A 24,131-nucleotide genomic window follows, 5' to 3' on the forward strand; every position below is an offset into this window, starting at 1 on the left:
CTGACCATACACTGTCCTGCACACCTGTCTGTCACCCTGACAACACACTGTCCTTCATGCCTGTCTGTCACCCTGACCACACACTGTCCTACACACCTGCCTGTCACCCTGACCACACACTGTTTTGCACACCTGTCTGTCACCCTGACCATACACTGTCCTGCACACCTGTCTGTCACCCTGACCACACACTGTCCTGCACACCTGTCTGTCACCCTGACCACACACTGTTTTGCACACCTGCCTGTCACCCTGAACACACACTGTTTTGCACACCTGCCTGTCACCCTGACCATACACTGTCCTGCACACCTGTCTGTCACCCTGACAACACACTGTCCTTCATGCCTGTCTGTCACTCTGACCACACACTGTCCTACACACCTGCCTGTCACCCTGACCATACACTGTCCTGCACACCTGTCTGTCACCCTGACCATACACGGCCCTACACTCCTGTCCGTCACCCTGACCACACACTGTCCTGCACACCTGTCTGTCACCCTGACCACACACTGTCCTGCACACCTGTCTGTCACCCTGACCATGCACTGTCCTGCATACCTGTCTGTCACCCTGACCACACACTGTCCTGCACACCTGTCTGTCACCCTGACAACACACTGTCCTGCACACCTGTCTGTCACCCTGACCACACACTGCCCTGCACACCTGCCTGTCACCCTGAACACACACTGCTGTCTGGATAGCTGATGATGTTTGTTTTGGTCTCTGTGAATCTGAACCCAGTGTCCTCTGTAGCTTCTCTGTGAAAATGTTGGTTGTAATAAAGCACTATAGAAATGAAACTGAATTAAATTGAGCTGAATGTGTGAGATTCTAAAAACAGTTGAAAAGAGGTCAGATAGCTGATATGTATTTAGAATTGAATGAGCAGCCATTAGAAAAACACAAGATGATTTAATGTGTCAGGTAGAAGATGATTTGAGATGATAATACAACAGTGAAGGAGAAACTGCATCAGGACAGAGTACCGGTGACTGCAGGTAGAATCTCACAAACACGAACCCTCACTGATCCCAGATCAGCTTCAGAATCAACTGCAGAACTGAATGTTAACCTCTTGTTCAGTGTTGACTCTGTCTAGTGTTTACTCTGTGACATGTTCCCAAATTCCAGTGAGACAATGTTCAGGTCAACACTGCTGAGTGTAAACTCTATTTCTGTCTCGACTGAGTCAGTTCACATTTAATCTTCTAAAGATTGATTTTCTTTTTCTTTTTTTATCATTCAGGTTTCTGTGTCGTGGTGTTATCAAAAAATGTAACAAATGTAAGAATCATTAACCAATAATATTCATAAACTGAGAAGAATGTTCATTGTATAATTTTTTTGTTGACATAAAGTTTAAAAAACTTACATGAAACTTGGGATAAATTTTAGTCTGTGCTTTTGACCAGTAATGAACAGCTTCAGGTGAACATTCCTACTGTCTGTTTGGAGATTTTCCTCTCCTTCTTCTCAATCACACACACAAGCCTGTCATCCACACTTCTGGTGAAATTTTCCATTTCACATTGTCAGAAACTTTGTACAGCATTCTGCAGACTCTTGCAAAACATCTGTGTACAGATGTGCTGCTTCCCCTTAGTGAAGTCTCTCTCAGAAATTCTCAGTTTAGTCTTATCTGCAGAATGAATGTAAACCTTTGTGATTCAGGTGATTAGTTTTCTGTGAGCTTCAGAAAGTCTTCACAAAAAATGATCCAGTAACATTCATGAGTAATCACATTTCTCTTTTTTGACACGAGATGTCAGTAGACAACACAATATGGCCATAATACTCTGGCCTTATGAAGTGTAGAATGGTTCCACATGTGTGAACATATGAGTGCAGGATGTCTGCTGTACTCAGGAAGAGCATTTCCATAGAGAGAGGACACTTTGCATTGGCAGCACATGCTTGAGTGCTCTGGGAGTGTTTATAGCCCTGTGAGTTTAAGACTTGATGACTGAGAGCTGCCTGCCCCAGTAACTTATCCCCACAGCAAGCATGACTTTCATCACCATCCTCATCTGGACACTTTTGTGTTGTATTAAAGGTAAAAAGAAATGTATTTCATAGACAGATTCTGTTGATTTCATACATACATACTTCATATATTTATTTATGTTGTTGTGATATGCTGCTGTTGTGAGAGTGAGGAGTATATGATCTCTTTATTTCAGTTAATCAGTCATAATAAACACAGAGTGATAATAAAACAGACAGAGTTCCTTGAAAAATGTTACATGAATGTTTTTTTTTTTCATCTCTCTTGTGTCAGAGTCCAGAGGTCAGGTGACTGTGACTCAGACTCCTGCAGTGGAATCTGCTCTTCCAGGAGACTCTGTTACTGTGAGATGTAAGACCAACACAGCCGTTGATTACTGTGGGAGGTATCCGACCCTGTTTGTCCGGTACCACCAGAAACCTGGAGAGGCTCCGAAACCCCTGATTTATTCTGCAAGCTCCCGACAGTCTGGAGTTCCAGCTCGTTTCAGTGGCAGTGGATTTGGGACTGACTTCACTCTGACCATCAGTAACATCCAGACTGAAGATGCAGGAGATTATTACTGTCAGAGTTTCCACTACATCAGTAGCAAATATGTGTTCACACAGTGATATAGAGCCGTACAAAAACCTCCCTCAGTCAGACTGCACAGAGACTGCACTGCTGCAGCTGGGACCTACTGCAGGTGCTGGGGGGGAGGATGTGATACAGCACAATCACACACTCTGTGGAGGAGAGGAATCACACTACACTAACTCTAATTACATTAATATTGATTACAAACATCCATCAAAAAATGTCTGTTATAAAATTAATACACAGCACATTCTTTATTAAGCATTATTTATAGAGTTCTCCTCATACCAACCATTTTAATCTTTCTGATGACTGTGTAAAAGTGGATATGTTAATTTTTAAAACAGAGATTTTGTCGCTCCCTGGTTCACTCACCCCCTCTACTGGCAGTTTTGAGTTATGTTCTTTGTTCAGTCACTTCTTTTTTTTCCATGGTTCAGTTATTCATTTGATTCATCTGTGTTTGTTAAATCAAGCCTGTTTTTCTCTTTGTATAAATATGTCTAGTTTACTTTCTGTGCTGAGGTTACTCTGTTAAGTCTTTGTCTGATATGACCTGATGTACCTGAGTAAGTCTTTGAGTGACTTTGAATCCTGCCTTGCTCTTGTTTTCGTGTTCCTGTGTCTCTGTTTTGTGGCGCGCCCTTTGTTTAATGAAAGCTGGAAACTAACACATGCATCCAGTCCCCCCAGTTTGTGAGAGAAGACTTCACCCAAATTATTAAAGCAACAAACCAGCCCCGGCTCATGGAGCCCTGTTTTTCTCCTGTGGTGGAACCTGAGAGGTATGATGGGTCTCCTCTGAAGTGCTGAGAGTTTCTCTCCCAATGCTGCTGGTACTTCACACAAGAGGGGATTTATGCTGAGGCAACCTGGGTGACAGTGACAATTTCCCTTTTGAAAGGTCAGGCATTGATATGGGCAGCCTTTATGAGAGAGACACATCTGACAGCTTTGCCTTCCATAAATCTTTGACGAAGTTTATCTCCCTGTTTACATACACTATTGAATCCCCTGCTAAATGGCACAACAGGTAAGATGGAATGGCAGAAGTATGTAAACAGTAGTCTTCTGTGATCTCTTATGTAAAGAGTAGTCTTCTGTGATCTCTTATGTAAACAGTAGTCGTCTGTGATCTCTTATGTAGACAGTAGTCGTCTGTGATCTCTTATGTAGACAGTAGTCTTCTGTGATCTCTTATGTAGACAGTAGTCTTCTGTGATCTGTTATGCAGACAGTAGTCATCTCTGACTGAACAGTCCACAGTCAACACACTGACAATAAAATTTTGATCAATACAGATATAAACTAATACATTTTTAATAATACAGTAAAGTCAAGACATGTTTCACGTTCAAACACTAAACTAAAAATGTAAACCACACACACACCTGTCCCAGTCTCAGGGGGTTTAGGGCTGAGTGGGTGCTGTGAGGGTGAAAGTCAGATTTGCATGTGCAGGGCGACATCCACACTCTCAGAACAGAGCAGCACTGTGACCAGATGTTCCCCCGTCCCCAGGGGGCTAGAGTGAGTTTACAAATCATTACTTTAGTATCAGTGTCATCATGAAGACCAAACCTGGACCAGACCATCAACATCTGAGTCAGACGAACACTCAATCAGTATCTCACACACATTCACACACTCTTTTGTTAGATTTATGATAAAACTGTAATAAGTTAAATTACAGTAAAATTCTGAATCATAGATCTATGATGAACTTACAATGATCTACTTTTTTACTACAAAAACAATAAAATAATATAAAACAGTTTAATATTACAAGTATAAAGAAGTATTTGTTCATTTGTGTTGTTATTTATTCGGAGTATCAGTTCCCTGTCATTATTGTTAATATGTGTTATCATACAGCTCTGTGACAGGAATCAATATTTTTGACTCAAGTTTGAAATGTGTGCTGAAGTATATGTAGATTGTTAAGAGTTGAGTCTGATGTTACGCCCAGCCTAGGGGTACCGAGCATAACAAAAGTGACCCCCCCTTTTTCCTGTACCCAGTGATGACCCGTGCCCACGAATTATAATCCAAAAAGTGATTTATTTACAAAGTGGTAGTAAAAAGCTTCGGGGGTGAGCGCGGCCAAAACAACAAACAAAACAATCTATATTTCCCAAACTAAATAACCTGCTTTCCAAAAAAGAAAAGAAAAGGAAATACAGAAAACTTCCCTAACTCCCTAACGAAAAACAGGAGAAAAGAAGATCCAACAAAAATGGCTTCACACCCCCTACCACTACCCGAACAGTTAACACGAAAATATTTACAACTATATTACAACAACGAAAATCACATACACACATATAAAGTTTTACACACGATACAACGAATCTTTCTCCCAAAACACATTCAACTAATCTTTCTCGAAACACACACAACAAGTTATCAAATCGCAAACGAACGGGAACGGACACGGACAAAGTGGCCAGGACAAAACGAGAGGCGCCGGCATCTGGGTGGCGCGTCTTTTTAAAACTGGCGCCGTCAACCGTGGGCCAATCCTCGATCGCCACCTGTGGAGCAACACATTACAGAGACATACGGGGGAAACACAGGCAGGGGAGGAAACAGCACCACACACAGGCAGGGGGAGAAAAATAACAGCACACAAAATAATACAAATTTATGACCATTTATGACTCAGGGTCATAACACCCCCCCACCTAAAATCAAACATCCCACTGTTTGATCCCTTATCACGAACTGGTGGATGTTTACTATATTTTTTTGAAAAACAGCACACAGGATGATCGACACCATGATCACCCTCCCGCAAAAGAACAGAACCTGCCGCATGGGCTTCTACAGTCCAGTAGAAAACGTGTGATCTCATGTACAGGCAGCCCAGATGCACCGTAAGGTAGTGTCTCGGCAAGTTTGCAAGAGTTTCGGCCAGGAGAAGAAAATATGGGAGCACCTAGATGTAAACTTGCAATTCCCAAATAATCGGACAAACCGTGATTGGGAAAGGCGCTTATCACATGCGAACGATTCTCATTTGGCACAACTCGAGTGCCCATATCGCATTCCCGTCGAGACACAGGGGACCCTCTACGTCCCAAATATAAATCTTTCTTATCTGGTGTAACACCAACGGAAACACACACACGTTTCGGTTCAGAGGAGATGACCAACTCGTCGGACCTGTTTAAAAGAGAATCCGAAATGTCCGTTAAATCACCAAGCTTATGCGCCTGGTCACGCGTCACAACACACGGAGGAAAAACTGGAGCTGCGTCGAGCACACTGGGGGCAACAACACATACATCTGCAGTGGGATTCTCAGTTACCTCGGGAGTGGTCGGAAACACCTGTTCTCCGGCCAGATCATTTCCGAGAATAAGATCGACACCTGCAATAGGCAACTGGTCTCGTACACCAACTCGCACTGGGCCAGACACAAAGGGACAGGAGAGGTTAATGGTGTGAAGCGGCATGCGTACCACACTCATTTTAATTCCCCACACCAACAAATCAGAGCCACAGTACGACTGTTCAGAGAAAGGTAAAACCCCACGTCGAGCCACAGAATGTTTCGCACCAGTATCCCTAAGAATGGAAATGGGAACCCTGTCTTCCCCGTTACCCACCAGAGAAATAAAACCCTGCGTAATGAAAGGCTTAAAATCATCATCAACCTCATGTCTTCGGCACCCCTCGATTAAAAGCTCATGCTGATTAGCGACTGGTTCACATTGAACTAGTGCTACAGCAGAGGGACTTTTATTCCTTGTCTGCTCCTTTTTCTTTAAAACTGGACAGACAGAAATGAGGTGGCCAGGTTCATGACAATAAAAGCATGCACGGCTTTCACCAGCGGCAGAAGGATTCCGCCGAAAGACTTTAGGTGATCGTGCCTTTCTATTCTCAGCAGTTACCGGGGGTTCGCGGTGCAGGGGGAACGAAAACACACCCTTATGGGTTAAAGCAAATTCGTCGGCCAGCACAGCAGCTTCCGCGAGAGAAGCAACCTTTTGCTCGTTCAGATATACCACAATGCGCTCCGACAAACATTTTTTAAATTCCTCTAAAAGCACAAGCTCTCGCAGCTGCCCAAAGTCCGTTACTTTGCTAGCTTGACACCACTTATCAAATAGCACCCCCTTCTCACGCGCAAACTCCACATAGGTTTGGTTGACCTGTTTTTCACAATTTCGAAATTTCTGCCTGTAGGCTTCCGGGACTAATTCATAAGCACGTAAAACAGTGGCTTTCACCACGTCATAATTCAAACTCTGCTCGACAGAAAGAGTGGCACATACCTCTTGGGCTTTCCCGACTAATTTGCACTGGAGCAGTAGTGACCAAACCTCCTTTGGCCAGTTCAAAGTTGCTGCAATACGCTCAAATGCATTAAAGTATGAATCCACCTCGGATTCTCTGAACGGCGGCACCAAAGCTATATGTCTACTGACATCGAAACTTTGATGGGGAGAGTGCGGGCTTTGTGGTGTGGTAGGTGAATGGGGAGCGAGACTCGGCTGGCGTTCCAGCTCTAACGTTCTCACCCTAAGGTGCATAGCCTCCACCTCCAACTCGCGATTTCTCACCTCCATCTCTTTGATTTTTAATGTTAACCGGAGCTCCTCAACAGTTTTCCCCGGCGTAGTGGATGGATCTGGGGTGACGGGCGGGACAGGCGGCGCAGGATCTCGGCGCTCCACATCAGCCTTTCCTGCTGCCTCTGTAGCGGGAAACCCACCAAACAAACCCTTTTCCCCCAGCTTCTCTACCAGAAGCTGTTTCAGGTCTTCTTTTTTAATATTCAACGGGGCTGGAACATTAAACAAATCGGCAATAAGCCGCAAATCCGCCTTCTTACATTTATTCAACTGCGAGAGTGTAGGATTTCTCGCAAACGAGTCCAAATCAAACTCCATTGTGCCACCAAAAAAAACCCAAAATGTCCACCAATTTTTTTTTTTTTCTTTTTCAATATTTTTTTTTTAGCTCCCGGACGAGCCCCCACTTGTTACGCCCAGCCTAGGGGTACCGAGCATAACAAAAGTGACCCCCCCTTTTTCCTGTACCCAGTGATGACCCGTGCCCACGAATTATAATCCAAAAAGTGATTTATTTACAAAGTGGTAGTAAAAAGCTTCGGGGGTGAGCGCGGCCAAAACAACAAACAAAACAATCTATATTTCCCAAACTAAATAACCTGCTTTCCAAAAAAGAAAAGAAAAGGAAATACAGAAAACTTCCCTAACTCCCTAACGAAAAACAGGAGAAAAGAAGATCCAACAAAAATGGCTTCACACCCCCTACCACTACCCGAACAGTTAACACGAAAATATTTACAACTATATTACAACAACGAAAATCACATACACACATATAAAGTTTTACACACGATACAACGAATCTTTCTCCCAAAACACATTCAACTAATCTTTCTCGAAACACACACAACAAGTTATCAAATCGCAAACGAACGGGAACGGACACGGACAAAGTGGCCAGGACAAAACGAGAGGCGCCGGCATCTGGGTGGCGCGTCTTTTTAAAACTGGCGCCGTCAACCGTGGGCCAATCCTCGATCGCCACCTGTGGAGCAACACATTACAGAGACATACGGGGGAAACACAGGCAGGGGAGGAAACAGCACCACACACAGGCAGGGGGAGAAAAATAACAGCACACAAAATAATACAAATTTATGACCATTTATGACTCAGGGTCATAACACTGATTAAAAAGCTGCAGATTTAAGGGAAATGTTTACTGTGTCACACTAGTAACAATAAATCTGCTTCCTTGGACTTATGATGCCCTGTACATTTATGAATGACAGTAATGATTTAGTGTGTGACTTTGATAAAGAGAATTATGTTTAATAAAGACAGACACACAGACAGGGGAATGGTTGTGATGGAAAAGATCTTTATTTTCATCATGAATAAAATAGAACAAGAGTTAAGCAGTAAAGCACACACATACAGTGGACATGAATGGATTTGATATGAAACACAACAATATCACATGGAAGATGCTCTGATGACAACTCAAGCTGCTGGAAAGACTCACACACAGGGTCAAACCCAGCACAAAGCCAGTCTCATACACTCATAACAGAAACAAGAGGGAAAGAAGGTGTATGTGTGTGTGCGTGCGTGTGTGTGTGTGTGTCTGTGTGTGTGTGTTCTCACTCCTCAGAACACTGGTCTTTCCTCAGTGTCTAGGTCACAGCAGACTGGGAGCCCTGTGTGGCCTCACAGGTCACTGACATCTTACTCCACTGCTCCTCCTGGAGGGTGAGGGTGCTGCTCCAGCTGTAGAGACCGTCCTTCTGTAAAACCCCAGGGCTGGAGCTCACCCCTGAACTCCAACTCTTACCATCCACCTTCCAGCTCAGCTTCCAGTCTGAGGGGAAGCCCTTGTTGGCCAGACACATGAGTGTGGCTTTCCCCTGCTGCAGCTCCACGCTGGAGGGGGGCAGGACCGTGAGGGTGGGCTGGGTGTCACCTAGGAGACAGATGAGAAATCACAGCTGTCATTGGGTGGAGAGAGAGCTGACATGTGTCCATCAATCAGTAGAGGGACACAGCAGTATGAGACATGATTAGTCTCCATCTCACATTCATATGTGTGTGATTTTCTTCTTTAAACACACACTTTATCTGTGCTTCAAAAACAGACAGGCTCTGCCTCTTTCACTTCCCTTATCTCTGACTCACAGAGCACAACCAAGATCAGCAGAGCATTGAAAGACAGTTACAGTCATTAAAAGGAGAGACTTCTACTTACGTCCAATAGACACTTTGGTGCCTCCACTGAAAATTGTACCACAGTGATACAAACTGGTTAAGTGGCCGTACAAAAACCTCCTGCTCTAATGACTCTGATCTCTCTGTGCTTTACAGCACATTGTTTCACACTGTTAACATTATTATTCATCACTCTGCCAACACTCATCAGTCAACCCATCAACTCATTCATATTCCAACATTTACAAACATTTTTATATCATTTTGTGAGCGTGTATGTGCAACTGACTGTCAGTTCACTCAGAAACAAATCCAGGATTAAAGAATCATTTTCCCCCTCAGACACTCATCTGTCACATGGGAGCTAATTACACATCATTTCCTAAAACAATTGATAGATTTGATATTTAATAAAGATAAAATACATCTGAATACTCACTGCCAACATCCAGTTTGATTCCTCCACTACTGAATCACTGAACACAAACCCTCTAATGCAGAAACACATGGAGTCAAAGTTGAACAATTAGAGACCTAAGTATTACACATTGCCTCCTACTGGACAATGTGGGAATCTCAAATAGTTAAATTTCTCTCTGTGACCTCTGGGAATGTGTGTTAGACAGGTTTCCTCATCCACCACAGACCTGAAGGTGTCTGCAGGAGCCTGGACAGAGTCCAGAACAGAACAAATGAGGTCCAGGTAAAGCTGATCAGGGAGAGCACTCCTGAGTTCAGACAAACCACATCACTGCTCTTCACACAGCCCAGAGACCCAGATGAACACACACATTCTCTCACATTCCTCCTCTCATTTACACACACACACACACACACACACACACACACACACACACACAAAGCTTATTAATCCAGTTTTGTAGATGTGAGAGACGCAGAGGACAAATCTTTCTCAATAATTCAATACTAAAGACAGAGTTTAAAGGGCAGATGGGCCACAGAGATGATCTCATTAAATTAATTAATGAGAGTTTTCCATTGAAGAAGAATTCTGTTGTAGATATGATGTGTGAAGAGTAAAGAGGAAAAGTCTCTACATTGCAGTGGAGTCACAGAGTGAATGAGTTAATTTACCCTTGGTAGCACTTTTACAGGGTCTATGACTGGGTTATAATTTTTTTATCAATTAAGTTGTGAACATTTTAAAAACCATTAATAATCTGTTATAACACATAAACCTCAGGTCTCACTGGCAAAAGGGAGTCATTGTAAAGTGTGAAACACATCATCATCTATAGATGACTTACTAACATTTATAACTGGAAATGGGAGCCTTACTGTAAAGTGTAAAACACATCACCATTTCTTAATGAGTTACTAACATTTATAACTGGATAAAGGGAGTCTTATCGTAAAGTGTAAAACACATCACCATTTCTTAATGAGTTGCTGGTTCTTCTCTAGAATGATGACACTGCCTTTGCTCTTTCGGCAACACACAGCACAAACCAGGCAGTAACACAAATAACTTGCTGACACAGTGGTAGTGATGTGTCATTCGTGAATAATTCGTTCATTTTGAGCTAATCTTTTGTATGACTCAGGAGTAATGAGTCACCTCAGTGAGTGATTCGTTCATTTTTCCCTGGGCTGCGCATGCACACCACTCACACTCGGCTTCGTTCACGAACGACTCTTTTGGGTCTGAGTCTTCACTTGTCACATGACCACTGTGCAGGATCAGTGCAGGAGTGACTGATTCGTTCATGAATCATAACCATGGGTCTTCAGGTCTGAGTCTTTCGTTCATTATTCACATGGTTACAGCAGTAACATGACCAATGCTATTATTACTGGTTAGGACAGAAAGCTAATGTTAGCTGGTCAACCAGAACATTTCTGTCGCTGTGTGTAATGTAACTATTGAATGGATGTTTAATTTGCCTTTCCATTGGAATGAGTTCATGTGAACAAATGATTTGAAAAAAAATTGTGCATTTTAATGAACGAGATTCAAATATTCGAAACACTAAAAAGATCTGAACTTCCCATCACAGTAGGAGGGAAGTACATCATTCACACAGACAGTTACATTTACGGTACACAGACTACATTAAACTATCACAAAAATTAACAACACAACACAAAGACTTCACGATGAACACATACACTTCTTCTAGTGGGAAACATGATCTGAACAATAATGAACTATAGCTAAACAATAGTCCATCAGCCCAAAGCATGCTGGGAAGCTCTGCCCATCTACCCCCCAACACGCATCACAATATACCACTTTAATATCCAGTGTGCACAACAACCTGATAGCATATGTCATATAAACACCTGTGATAATAATGAGGATGGCTGCTGATAGCATGCTGAAAATGTCAAGGTAAACAATATTACCACAGCCTTAGAGTATGAATCTGGTCATTTCATATGTTAACTGATATGCCACAATTTGGTATGCCATATTAAACTATTGGCTATTGGTTAAATTCTAGCAACTTATTAACAAAAATCTGATGAAGCTCCATCCATCCATCCATTTTCTGCCGCTTCTCCAGGACCGGGTCGCGGTGGCAGCAGGCTGAGGAGGGCAGCCCAGACATCCCTTTCCCCGGCTACATCCACCAGCTCCTCCTGGGGGATCCCAAGGCGTTCCCAGACCAGCCGAGATATATCATTCTCCCAATGTGTCCTGGGTCTGCCCCGGGGTCTCCTCCCAGTTGATCATCCCCAGAATGCCTCCACAGGGAAGCTGACAGGTATAAATGCTGGCTGATGGAGAAGACAAAGTAAACTAAGTAACCAATGAGATCAGAGGCCTAACAGTACATATAAATGTGGACTCACTATCACAGGTCTTGCCCTTTCTACCTAATGTGTTATAACAGCTTATTAATGATTTATAAAGTGTTCATAACCTCATTAATAAATAACAATTCATTAACTAATTTGTTAACTAATATATTACCATTCAAAAACACTTTATAAGGGTAGTCTTGCTGTAAAGTGGAATCTTACCCTTTCTCAGTGAAGGGCGTCTGAGGAGTTTATTCAGAGGAGAAGGGTTCTTACAGAACAAATAAAACACACAGTGTAAATGATGAGTCACATTCATATTTCCTTATTTATCTCTGTAAGAGTCATTGTGCTATTGTTTAACATCACTTGTTCAGAAGGATTCATTTAATTAATTAAGACTGCGATGTGATGATACTCAAATGCAAAAGAAATGCAATTGCACCAAGGACAAACATGTCATAGTTTTTCAAATTTTATTCTTGTCTTATAGGAGACATTAAGAGTACTGCCCTTACTTCATTGAGACAACATCACAAACAGAAGAGTAAAATTAAACCCTGAAAACATCAGATTTATATGTGAAACGTTTATAAGACATTCAGTTTTCATAAAACAATAATTTTTTACAGTAATTCAGCCTAATCTGGAATAATGACAGACAGAAATACTGCAGATAAAGTCTATGTCAGTAAGTATGTAAGTTGTATGTATTGTAATCCCATGAAACTCTAAATTATTTATATATTATAAATTCTTTAAATACTTTCTAAAACTCTGTGCTCAGGAAGAGCATTTCCATAGAGAGAGGACACTTTGCATTGGCAGCACATGCTTGAGTGCTCTGGGAGTGTTTATAGCTCTGTGAGTTTAAGACTTGATGACTGAGAGCTGCCTGCCCCAGTAACTTAACCCACAGCAAGCATGACTTTCATCACCATCTTCATCTGGACACTTTTGTGTTGTATAAAAGGTAAAAATAAATTTATTTCATAGGCTTTTTTTGTTGTTTTCAAAGTATTTTATACATATGTACCTCAAATATATTTATTTGTGTTGTTGTGATGTGCTGCTGTTTTGAAAGTGAGGAGTAAATGACCTCTTTATTTCAGATAATCAGTCATAATAAACTCAGAGTGATAATACAATAGATTGAGTTCCTTGAATAACGTAACGTGATTATTTATTTATTTTTTTAATTTTTTACATTTTTTAAATTTTTTTTATTTTATTTGTTTTTGTCAGAGTCCAGAGGTCAGGTGACTGTGACTCAGACTCCTGTAGTGAAATCTGTTCTTCCAAGGGACTCTGTTACTGTGAGATGTAAGACCAACACAACCGCTACTTCCTGTGACCGTTCTCAGAGCTGTTTAGCATGGTACCAACAGAAACCTGGACAGGCTCCTGATTTATGCTGCAAGCACCCGTGAGTCTGGTGTTCCAGATCGTTTCAGTGGCAGTGGATCTGGGACTGACTTCACTCTGACCATCAGTAACATTCAGACTGAAGATGCAGGAGATTATTACTGTAAGAGTCACCATTACACCAGCGGTGGCTTTGTGTTCACACAGTGATATAGAGCCGTACAAAAACCTCCCTCAGTCAGACTGCACAGAGACTGCACTGCTGCAGCTGGGACCTACTGCAGGTGCTGAGGGGGAGGATGTGATACAGCACAATCACACACTCTGTGGAGAAGAGGAATCACACTACACTAACTCTAATTACAATAAGCATAACAATGAATGTCCTTCAAAAATATCTGTTATGAAAATCAGAGAACATTATAATATTTATAGATTCAGTCCTCCTCAGACCAACCACTTTAATCATTCTCTGGGCTGATGGCTTTTTAAATGGTGTCTTGCTCACACTTTCATAAAATGATTTACATCAGAATGACAACGCCAAAATAAATTAAAAAAAAAAACAAAACGTCAGTCAAGATCATAAAAAATAAATGGATCAAAGTGATAATGTAAAAGTAAACTCTGATCATCAATATAGTAGTGCTTTAATTACAGGTGATATGATCTTTTTCTACTGTGTGTGCAAGTGTTGATAAACACAGAACCACACACACTCCTACACTCTTGTGGACTGAGATATTTTATTAGAATAAGATATTGTCATGTCTGTGTCTGTATATAAAACATGAGCAGGAGATGAGGCCCCTAGTGGTGTTCTGGTCGACAAACCAGACCATCTCAGTCTGGTCACCAGAGGGATCTGGAGGACTCCAGACACTGTTTTTCTGATTCACCTGATCATTAGTTTATTTGTGTCACCTGTTTATTCTTTTGTTTATGTATTTAAGTCCCTCTGACCTTCAGTGGGTAAAGCATCACAGAAAGGACGATGGTTTGATTTCTCCTGACACATAACATCATTGTGAGATTTCATTTTCTCTTCAAGTATAAGAAGAAAGAGAGGTAGGAGTGATGCAGAAAATCCGTCTGTTATGATTACATGTGTTATACTGCCCTGTACCTGGAGAGAACTTCATTGATTTGTTTGATCTGAATCTGTTGGATTCTGAATCTGTATCATGTTTCTTGAAAGAGGCTGGATGCAAGAACAGATTAGAGTTCATTTATTTACATCAGAAATAGCATAAAAATAGTTTACAAAGACTTACAGACTACAGGTGCTAGAACAGGACTAGTAACATGGCAGACAAGGAAACCAAAGGTGCCATGGGGGAAATTTTTTTTTAAAAATGCCAAAATAAAGAAACAGGGGAGACCAAGGAGTACTTATATCAGAGTAAACAAGGCTTAATGAGGTATAACAAACTAAATACAGGTGAGAACAATGATTGGACTAAACGACTAATTAGGGCTGAACCACAAACTGACAAAGAGGGGGGGAAACAAGAGAAAAGAGTGAAAACAGAACCCAGACTGAACACTAGAGGGAGAACTAATGAAAAAGGGGACACAGAGGAGACAGAGGGACCAGGGTGTGACAACCTGACAACACAAACAGTGAAACAGTAGTATGATGATGAGTACAGTGCTGGAAACATCATCAGTCAGTGCTGTGATGGTGCTGCTGGTATGGGTGATGTGGGAAAAATATTGCTTTGTATTATGATTGTAACTTTCAGAGGGAAAATGTGCCTCATGACTATTGTCATGATGAAGTATTAATATTATAGGGACCTGTGCTAACTTAATTACTATATGCAGAAAAATGTATCTGTATATTACAACAATTTATTATTTAATACATAGAAAACATTTATTATGTAGAAAACAAGGCCTCTGTGTGTCTGCAGGACCTGGGAACGGACACCAAGTATCCGGTGCTCCACGAGAAAGGTTATCTTTTATACCTCCACACATGTCCTTGGAAATCTCACTGTGTGAAAAGTTCTGCACTCCTTTACCTCAGTGAGAACTGTGCTTCATCTCTGAGATTTGCCTCTCTCATGCACATGGAATAAAGAAGAAATGATTCATCACATCTGAAGTTCGTTGTCTCTGAGAATTAGCAACTCTCATTACAGAGGACTCCAAATTTCCCACACAGTGGAGTAAAACGTGGAGCACAGGCAATGACACAAGAAAAGCTTGGCAGGATCGTTCTCTACATACACTACTCCAACCATCAGCTGCACCCAACAGTACTGTACACTGTCCCAGACAAACCATGTGTTAGAGCAGTTTTGAGTTGTCTAGTTAATCGCATGTGTTCTTCCATAGACTCTACATCAAACATCAGTCCACTGCTCCTACTCTGGAAAAGCTGTTGTAGATTTGTTGGACTGGTCACTTTGATGTGAGAAGCTGTAATGTTGACAGTGGAGAGGAAATTCTGACTCTGTCAATAGTCACTGAAGATGAGGATGCACCAGTGAGTATCTACAGTGGAGCTTCAGGACTTTAATCCAACTAAAGTGACAGAGTGTTTCTGAAGTAGGGAAATTCCTGGTGCAGGTGTTTGGTTCTCTGACATCAGTAAATTCTATGCTGCAGTTTAAATCTGTGTATGTGTGTAAGGCTGGTGAGGTCATGAGAAATGGACAAAGATACTTTGTGGATGGAGCAGTGTCAGTATCCAGGGGTTTTAAATCCCTCCAAAAGAAAGAGAAGAAACAGCAGTCCATTGGCTGACAGTGTTGTTCTTTCCACTGTGGGACAAACACACTCAGATACCACCAACATTACTCCCACTCAATCCCTGTAGAGATTTCTGCCTACCTACGTTAGTGAAGAAGGACAATTTTCCATTTTTTCTGGTTGGTTTATGTTCATAATGAATAGTATTAATATAGTGAAAAAAAGAGAAAAAATATCTTGTCCATTCTTGTTTTTCTATTCAGTTGTACAGTTCACTGATGTTGAATATCATCTTCTGGAGCTGGGTAGAGGAGCTATGAGGCATTACTGGTTTTTCTGAAATGGGGAAAACTTTACCTTGAGCGCAGAGGTAGAGAACATAGAAACATGATGTATTAATATTCAGTGACCAGTGTGGCAACTGTGATAAAATAACCAAGAAATGCTGAAAGACCAAAGCTGTCACATTAAAGGGTTTACTGTATGTGTGTGTGTATCAGACTTCACACATCAGATCTACCTCCTTTTCCAGAGACACAGCAACCCATGTCACCCCAACACAAAAACAGACCAGTCAGACTCTTAGTTGCTGAAACTAATTTGAATTTCCAAACACAAGCCTCAAAGACCCCTAGTGCTGAAAACCAACTGCGTTGGCAGGAAATCGAACCCGGGTCAACTGCTTGGAAGGCAGCTATGCTCGCCACTATACCACCAACACTCAAAAGCGTCTCTCTGATTCTGAGTTCTGCATGACACAGGAAGCTGAGAGGAAAATCTGAAGACACCATCTCAGACTGTTTTACTGTCAACAAGCTGCTGGACAGCCAATCAAACAGGTTCATGTTAAAAGTCTCTGTCCTGACCTTCAGATGATGAAACTGACACACTACCTACTGCACTAACAAGACTGAAAAGAGGAAGCTGATGACAAGCACAAACAACAGTCCAGACAGCTTCATCACCATGTCTGTGACTGTGTGATAAATGTTAGTCTTGCAGTGTTTTTGAATTATACATAGGGCTCAGATATGTGTCAGCTATCATTGTCATAAATATGTACTTTTGTCTCATGGTGTTGACAGGATTTCTGTGATATGTTCCCATATTCCAGTGAGTCAATGCCCAGGTCAACACTGCTGAGTGTAAACTCTATTTGTGACTTGACTGAGTCAGTTCACATTCACTGACCTTCTCAAATTCTCTACCCTGAGGTTTTTTTTTTTTTTTTTTTTGATCATTTGCGTTTCAGTGTCCCGTAAACTTCTGAAAAATGTAACAACTATGATCCAATAATATTCATGAGTAAACATGATTTTGTTTTTGACCACTAGATGTCAGCAGATAACACAATATGGCCATAATGCTCTGGCCCAGAGATCTTCAACAGGGGGTTTGCGCCCCCTAGGGGGTCCTCAGACTTACTACAGGGGGTCAGCCAAATTATTTGATCACAAACTTTTCTTTTCTTCCAAAAATTAAAACATGTCTGAAAATACACATTAACATAAATATCACCTATAAAAAGCAAAGATAAATCTTCCTGTTTGTGAAAGAAAATGACAACATTGAAGATACCCATGAATAATCCTGCAATAATGTGATCACCCTGAGCGCTGAGCACTGGCTAGCTATCCTATGTTAAATCACTTTCTATATATAATATATGTGTCTTCTGTTTTTATTTTTATTTTTTTAAAACTTCCACTTATTTAGTTCACTTCTGCACAAGTAATGTAATTCAAAATTGTGCATTCTTGATCTTTCTAAACAAAAATAAAATCACAAAAAAACATGTTCTATAAATGTATGAATCTGTCAATAATTATTATTTTAATGGCTTAGCATTGTATACACCATTACAAAGTACTTTTATACATGGCGCTACAGGAAGCCCTACACATTATTGTTGGCCCAGATTAATACGCAACATAATTTTATACAATATGTAATAGGGGTTCTCTCCACTGTGTCTCTATCAGCCAAGGGGCCTTTGGCCCGATAAACGTTGAAGACCTCTGCACTGGCCTTGTGTGAAGTGTAGAATGGTTCCACATGTGTGAACATATGAGTGCAGGGTGTCTGCTGTACTCAGGAAGAGCATTTCCATAGAGAGATGACACTTTGCATTGGCAGCACATGCTTGAGTGCTCTGGGAGTGTTTATAGCCCTGTGAGTTTAAGACTTGATGACTGTGAGCTGCCTGCCCCAGTAACTTAACCCACAGCAAGCATGACTTTCATCACCATCTTCATCTGGACACTTTTGTGTTGTGTTAAAGGTAATAGGAGTTTATCTTGTTGGCATTTGTTATACATTTCAGAGTAGTTATATATACATATTCAATCAATGTATCTATTTGTGTGGTTATTTACATTATTATCTTTGGATTTAACATGTTTTGATATAAAGACCTTTGGATGTGATTTTCAGGATCCAGAGGTCAGGTCACAGTGACTCAGACTCCTGCAGTGAAAGCAGCTCTTCCAGGAGACACTGTTCAAATCACCTGTAGAACCAGTACTACATTAGCTTGTAGCCCATACTGTTTCGCCTGGTACCAACACAAACCTGGAGAGGCTCCTAAACTCCTGATTTGTAGTACAAGTTCCCATTGGGCTAGAGTTCCAGATCGTTTCAGTGAAAGCAAATCTGGGACTGACTTCACTCTGACCATCAGTAACATCCAGACTGAAGATGCAGGAGATTATTACTGTCAGAGTTTCCATAGGATCAGTGGCAAAACTGTGTTCACACAGTGATATAGAGCCGTACAAAAACCTCCCTCAGTCAGACTGCACAGAGACTGCACTGCTGCAGCTGGGACCTACTGCAGGTGCTGGGGGGGAGGATGTGATACAGCACAATCACACACTCTGTGGAGGAGAGGAATCACACTACACTAACTCTAATTACAATAACAATAATTATACATGTCCTTTGATATATTGGGAAATAAAAGGACAGTGCATTCTTTATTATTCATCATTACAATTTTTAATAATAATTATTTATAGACTTCTCCTCACACCAACCACTTTAATCATTCTGGTGACTGTATACATTTTTATATATTTATTTTGAAAACAGAGATCTTGTCTCTCCCTGGTCCACTCTCCCCCTCTACTGGCTTTTTTCTCACTCAGTCACTTCTTTGTATTTCATGGTTCAGTTATTTATTGGTTTCAGCTGTGTTTGTTAATCAAGCCTGGTTCTCTCTTTGTATAAATATCTCTTTTTTTCCCCTTAAATTCCTTTGTGAAGTCTTGTCTGATATGACCTGATGTACCTGAGTAAGTGGTTGAGTGACTTTGAATCCTGCCTTGTTCTTGTTTTTGTGTTCCTGTGCCTCTATTTTCTGCCGTGCCCTTTGTTCACACACCAGAAAAGCCAGTCACTTTCACATGCACTCAGTTCCCCAGTTTGTGACAGAAGACTTTTATTAAAGCAACAAACCAGCCCCAGCTCATGGAGCCCTGTTTTTCTCCTGTGGTGGAACCTGAGAGGTATGATGGGTCTCCTCTGAAGTGCTGAGAGTTTCTCTCCCAATGCTGCTGGTACTTCACACAAGAGGGGATCCATGCTGAATCAACCTGGGTGACAGTGATAATTTCCCATTTAAAATGTCATGCACTGATATGGGCAACAGACCTGTGTGAGAGAGACACACCTGGCAACCATCACTCTGCCTTCCATAAATCACTGACCTATGACAAGTTTATCTCCCTGTTTCCATCCACCTTTGAATCCCCTGAAGTGTGTCACCTAAGAGGAGCAGGTCTTCTGTGATCTGTTATATGGACAGTAGTCGTCTATGATCTCTCATGCAGACAGTAGTCTGCTGTGATCTCTTGTGCAGACAGTAGTCATTTGTGATCTCTTATTGAGAAAGTAGTCTTCTGTGATCTCTTGTACAGACAGTAGTTGTCTCTGACCTAGACACACTGACAAAGACATTTTTACTAATACAATAACACACTAATACATTTTTAACAATACAGTAAAATCACAACATCTGTGTCACATTCAAACACTTAACAACTGAATCATTGGTTCCACCTGTTTCTGTTCAGTTAAAACCAGTTTCACCTGGGTTCTGTTCATTAAACCCTACTTTTGTATTTATACCTCTGTCTTTTCACAATTGCAAAGTCTTTTAGATTAAGTCCTGTTCACTCTGTGATTTGTTGTTGTTGTTGTTGTTGTTTATCTGCCTGTTTTGTGTGGTTTGAGCACCCTGATCCCATGTCCTGTTTCTCCTTTGATCCTGTCTGTCAGTCATGCCCTGTGTCATCCTGTCACTATTGTCTGTAAACTGACCTACTTCCTGTTCATCAATCCTTTTTGTTGTTCTTACATCCAATATCTTTAACTGTATAACACAGTGGTGAATAATTATATGGTAGCAAAATAATGACAAAAAAACCTTTCCAATTTACAGTATTTGCCTATGGACAATTTTCCAGTTTTTCTTGTTGGTTTATATTCATACCGACTGATTTTATAATAGTAAAATCAAGTAAAACATTTTCCTTTCCATTTTTGCTTTTCCATTCAGTTGTATAGTTTGCTGATGTTGAATATCATCTTCTGGAGCTGGGTAGAGGAATTACTGGTTTATCTGAAGTGGAGAAAACTAATGGGACAAGCTGTCACATGTCCCATTAAAGCGTTTGCTGTATATGTGTGTGTGTCAAACTTCGGCACATACAAACATGCATAAAAAAGGCTACAGTGAAATATAGTAGTGAACTATTATTGTGGACATCGAGATATCTAAACATGCATGTGATAACGGAGTAAAGACGCATTAAATTGGCTAATTATCTGATCAATTGTGGCAATACACAACAGCATTTAAATAGACTCGTTCGGGGGACGTTTTACCGCGACGGTGCCAGCAACTATGTACAGATCACTATCACAGATCACCTCATCCCTCGTCTGTCCCACAACAAAGAGGAATTCCGCCGTGAATTATGCTTATCCAGGCTGTAACAGACAACTGTCACCTCCTGAATGTCCTTCCAACAACACTGCTTGAATTGTCATACAGTCGAAAACGTGTTTTCTGTCTTTAAACATGGAAAAAAACGCACTGTAATAGAGAGGGCGTTTGGAGTGCTGAAAATGCGCTTCAAATGTTTGGTTATTAGATGCCTCATCTATTGCCTGGTAAGTAAACGGACGCCTTATTTGACTGAGAAAAAGTCCAAAACCTTGTCCACCGAATATTTGATTTATTTTGGAAATTTAAATCACAGAAAAGGAGGATAAGCTTGCTTTATCTTGGGGAGCGGTCTGCTGTTTAGATTGCTCGTGCTTTCACCTCGCGCCCGAGAAAGTCTGTCTCCACCGCCTTGATTCTCTAGTTTCTTGCTCTTGCGAATTCCGCCGTTATATCAGCGATCCACCCAAGTGCAAGCGTAGGTGGCTTTTAAAGAGAATGAGAGATAACACTTTGGTTGGTTTATTGCACGTTACGCTCAAAACACACCTGTTAGTTAATTAAGTGTTCAAATACGACCCCTTTAGACCATTAAAATAGCAAAAGTGGCGTAACAAGAAGTACTTAGACCATGTGCTTTAAGTCACATGATTTGGTTACTCTAAAGATATAGGTCCATACATGATGCTGGAGACGTGAACATGGTACTATGTGGTAACTGTATGGTAAAACCTCTCAATGAGCCGCTGGAACTCGTGATTTCCCGGTAAAATTAAGTGTCGCAATCAGAACCTGCCGAGGACACTCCAGATATCAAGCAGATGAGAAGAACACGACCAGTGAGAAAAACCTGGGGCCAAACTGCTTTTAGAAGAAGGAAGGCTACAATTAAGAGACTTAGATGTGTTAGAATCTTAGTCGTCCCAAAGACAGAGACCTGACTCAGTTACCTCAGGTTGACAGGCAGGTTACTGTCTCTTATGGGGTGGACAGTTTTCATTTTCAACATCTCAGCACAGAAACTACAGAGGAATCAGTGAGATTTGACCCCATGCTCTCAAAGAGACTAGGGCTGTAACACAGCACTTTAGATCATACAACCACAGAATAAATGAATGGATGAGTCACAATCATTGCATTTGAGCGACCAGCAACAGTAAGACAAATGTCATTGTTTAATAAGAGCATTTTATTACACAACAATGTGGTTCTAGATATCTTGTAATAATGAACTAAGCGTTGGCATTTTTCACCTCAAAATACCATATAATAGTAATGTTTTCTTTGAGATGGACTTTTCTTTAAATTGCACATTTATCCCAAGAAAAGAACATGACACCAAGGATCATTATTTGAGATAATATACGACATATTTTTTTTAAAGAGGTATTGCAGTGGTAAGCCAAACACTATTTTAACCATTTTGACCTAAATTATTGTCTAATACTAATATTTGATTTTAGAATGACTTTGAGATGTGAATTTCCTCAAAAGTAAAAAAGTATGTGTTGCTGTAATTAAACAAAATAAACAAATAAATAAGAAACAATCAAACAAACAACAATAATAACAACAAAACCCTTAATCAAACAGTATGTTGTGTAATTTTGTGAAATGAGTGAAAGCCTTGTACAGACCTTAAGATGGCATTTAATCCTTTTAATGACTAATGATCAGCCTCAGGTGAACATGAATACTGTCTATTTGGAGATTTTCCTGTTCTTCTTCTCAATCACACACACTGGCCTGTCATCCACGCTTCTGGTGAAATTTTTAATTTCACATGATGGGTAACTTTGTACATCATTGTGCAGACTCTTGCTAAACATTTGTGTGCAGATGTGCTGCTTTCCATTAATGAAGGTTCTCTGTCTGAGAGTAGGGCAGAAATTCTCAGTTCAGTCACAAATACAAAACTGAATATAAACCTTTGTGATTATTACAGTTTTAGTGCCAGTGAACTTCAGAAAATCTTGACGTAAAACGACCCAGTTACATAAGTAATCACAATTCTCTTTTTTGACACTAGATGTCAGTAGATAACACAATATGGCCATAATACTCTGGCCATATGAAATGTAGAATGGTTCCACATGTGTAAACATATGAGTGCAGGATGTCTGCTGTACTCAGGAAGAGCATTTCCATAGAGAGAGGACACTTTGCATTGGCAACACATGCTTGAGTGCTCTGGGAGTGTTTATAGCCATGTGAGTTTAAGACTTGATGACTGAGAGCTGCCTGCCCCAGTAACTTAACCCACAGCAAGCATGACTTTCATCACCATCTTCATCTGGACACTGACCTGCTGCTGTTTTAAAGGTGAGAGAGATATGATTTCTTTTCACAGTCTGTATGATTGATATAAACAATATGAGATAAACTGTTATGCTATTATTGTTCTTATATATAGTTTATTTTTTAACTTTATTATTTTATTCATTACTTCCACTGTGTTTAATTTCAGAGTCCAGAGGTCAGTTTACTGTGACTCAGACTCCTGCAGTGAAATCTGCTCTTCCAGGAGACACAGTCACTATCAACTGTAAAACTAGCTCTGCAGTGTATGATGGTAATCGTCTGAACTGGTACCAACACAAACCTGGACAGGCTCCTAAACTCCTGATTAGAAATGCTGGCACCCGTTGGTCTGGAGTTCCAGATCGTTTCAGTGGCAGTGGATCTGGAACTGACTTCACTATGACCATCAGTAACATCCAGACTGAAGATGCAGGAGATTATTACTGTCAGAGTGCACATGATATCGGTGACTATGAGACTTTTATCTGGAAGTTCACACAGTGATATAGAGCCGTACAAAAACCTCCCTCAGTCAGACTGCACAGAGACTGCACTGCTGCAGCTGGGACCTACTGCAGGTGCTGAGGGGGAGGATGTGATACAGCACAATCACGCACTCTGTGAAGGAGAAGAATCACACTACACTAACTCTAATTACAATAACAGTAACACTGAATGCCCTTCAAAAATATCTGTTATGAAAATCAGAGAACATAATATTTATAGATTCAGT

The 24,131-nt window shown here is 40.9% G+C and overlaps 1 pseudogene and 1 gene segment (V, D, J or C); one reads left to right on the forward strand and one right to left on the reverse strand.

Annotated features, from left to right (window-relative positions):
* Window positions 1-8,751: 8,751 nt before the first annotated feature.
* LOC115824829 (Ig kappa-b4 chain C region-like) lies at window positions 8,752-11,047 on the reverse strand (annotated as a pseudogene).
* Window positions 11,048-23,367: 12,320 nt separating this feature from the next.
* On the forward strand, window positions 23,368-23,902 carry LOC115824830 (Ig kappa chain V region K29-213-like). The segment is given in 2 exon segments: window positions 23,368-23,419; window positions 23,565-23,902. Coding segments are annotated over 2 exon segments (390 nt in total).
* The last annotated feature ends 229 nt before the right edge of the window (window positions 23,903-24,131 follow it).

Source organism: Chanos chanos, chromosome 12 (assembly GCF_902362185.1).
Source record: "Chanos chanos chromosome 12, fChaCha1.1, whole genome shotgun sequence".
In the NCBI taxonomy this organism is placed as follows: Eukaryota; Metazoa; Chordata; class Actinopteri; order Gonorynchiformes; family Chanidae; genus Chanos; species Chanos chanos.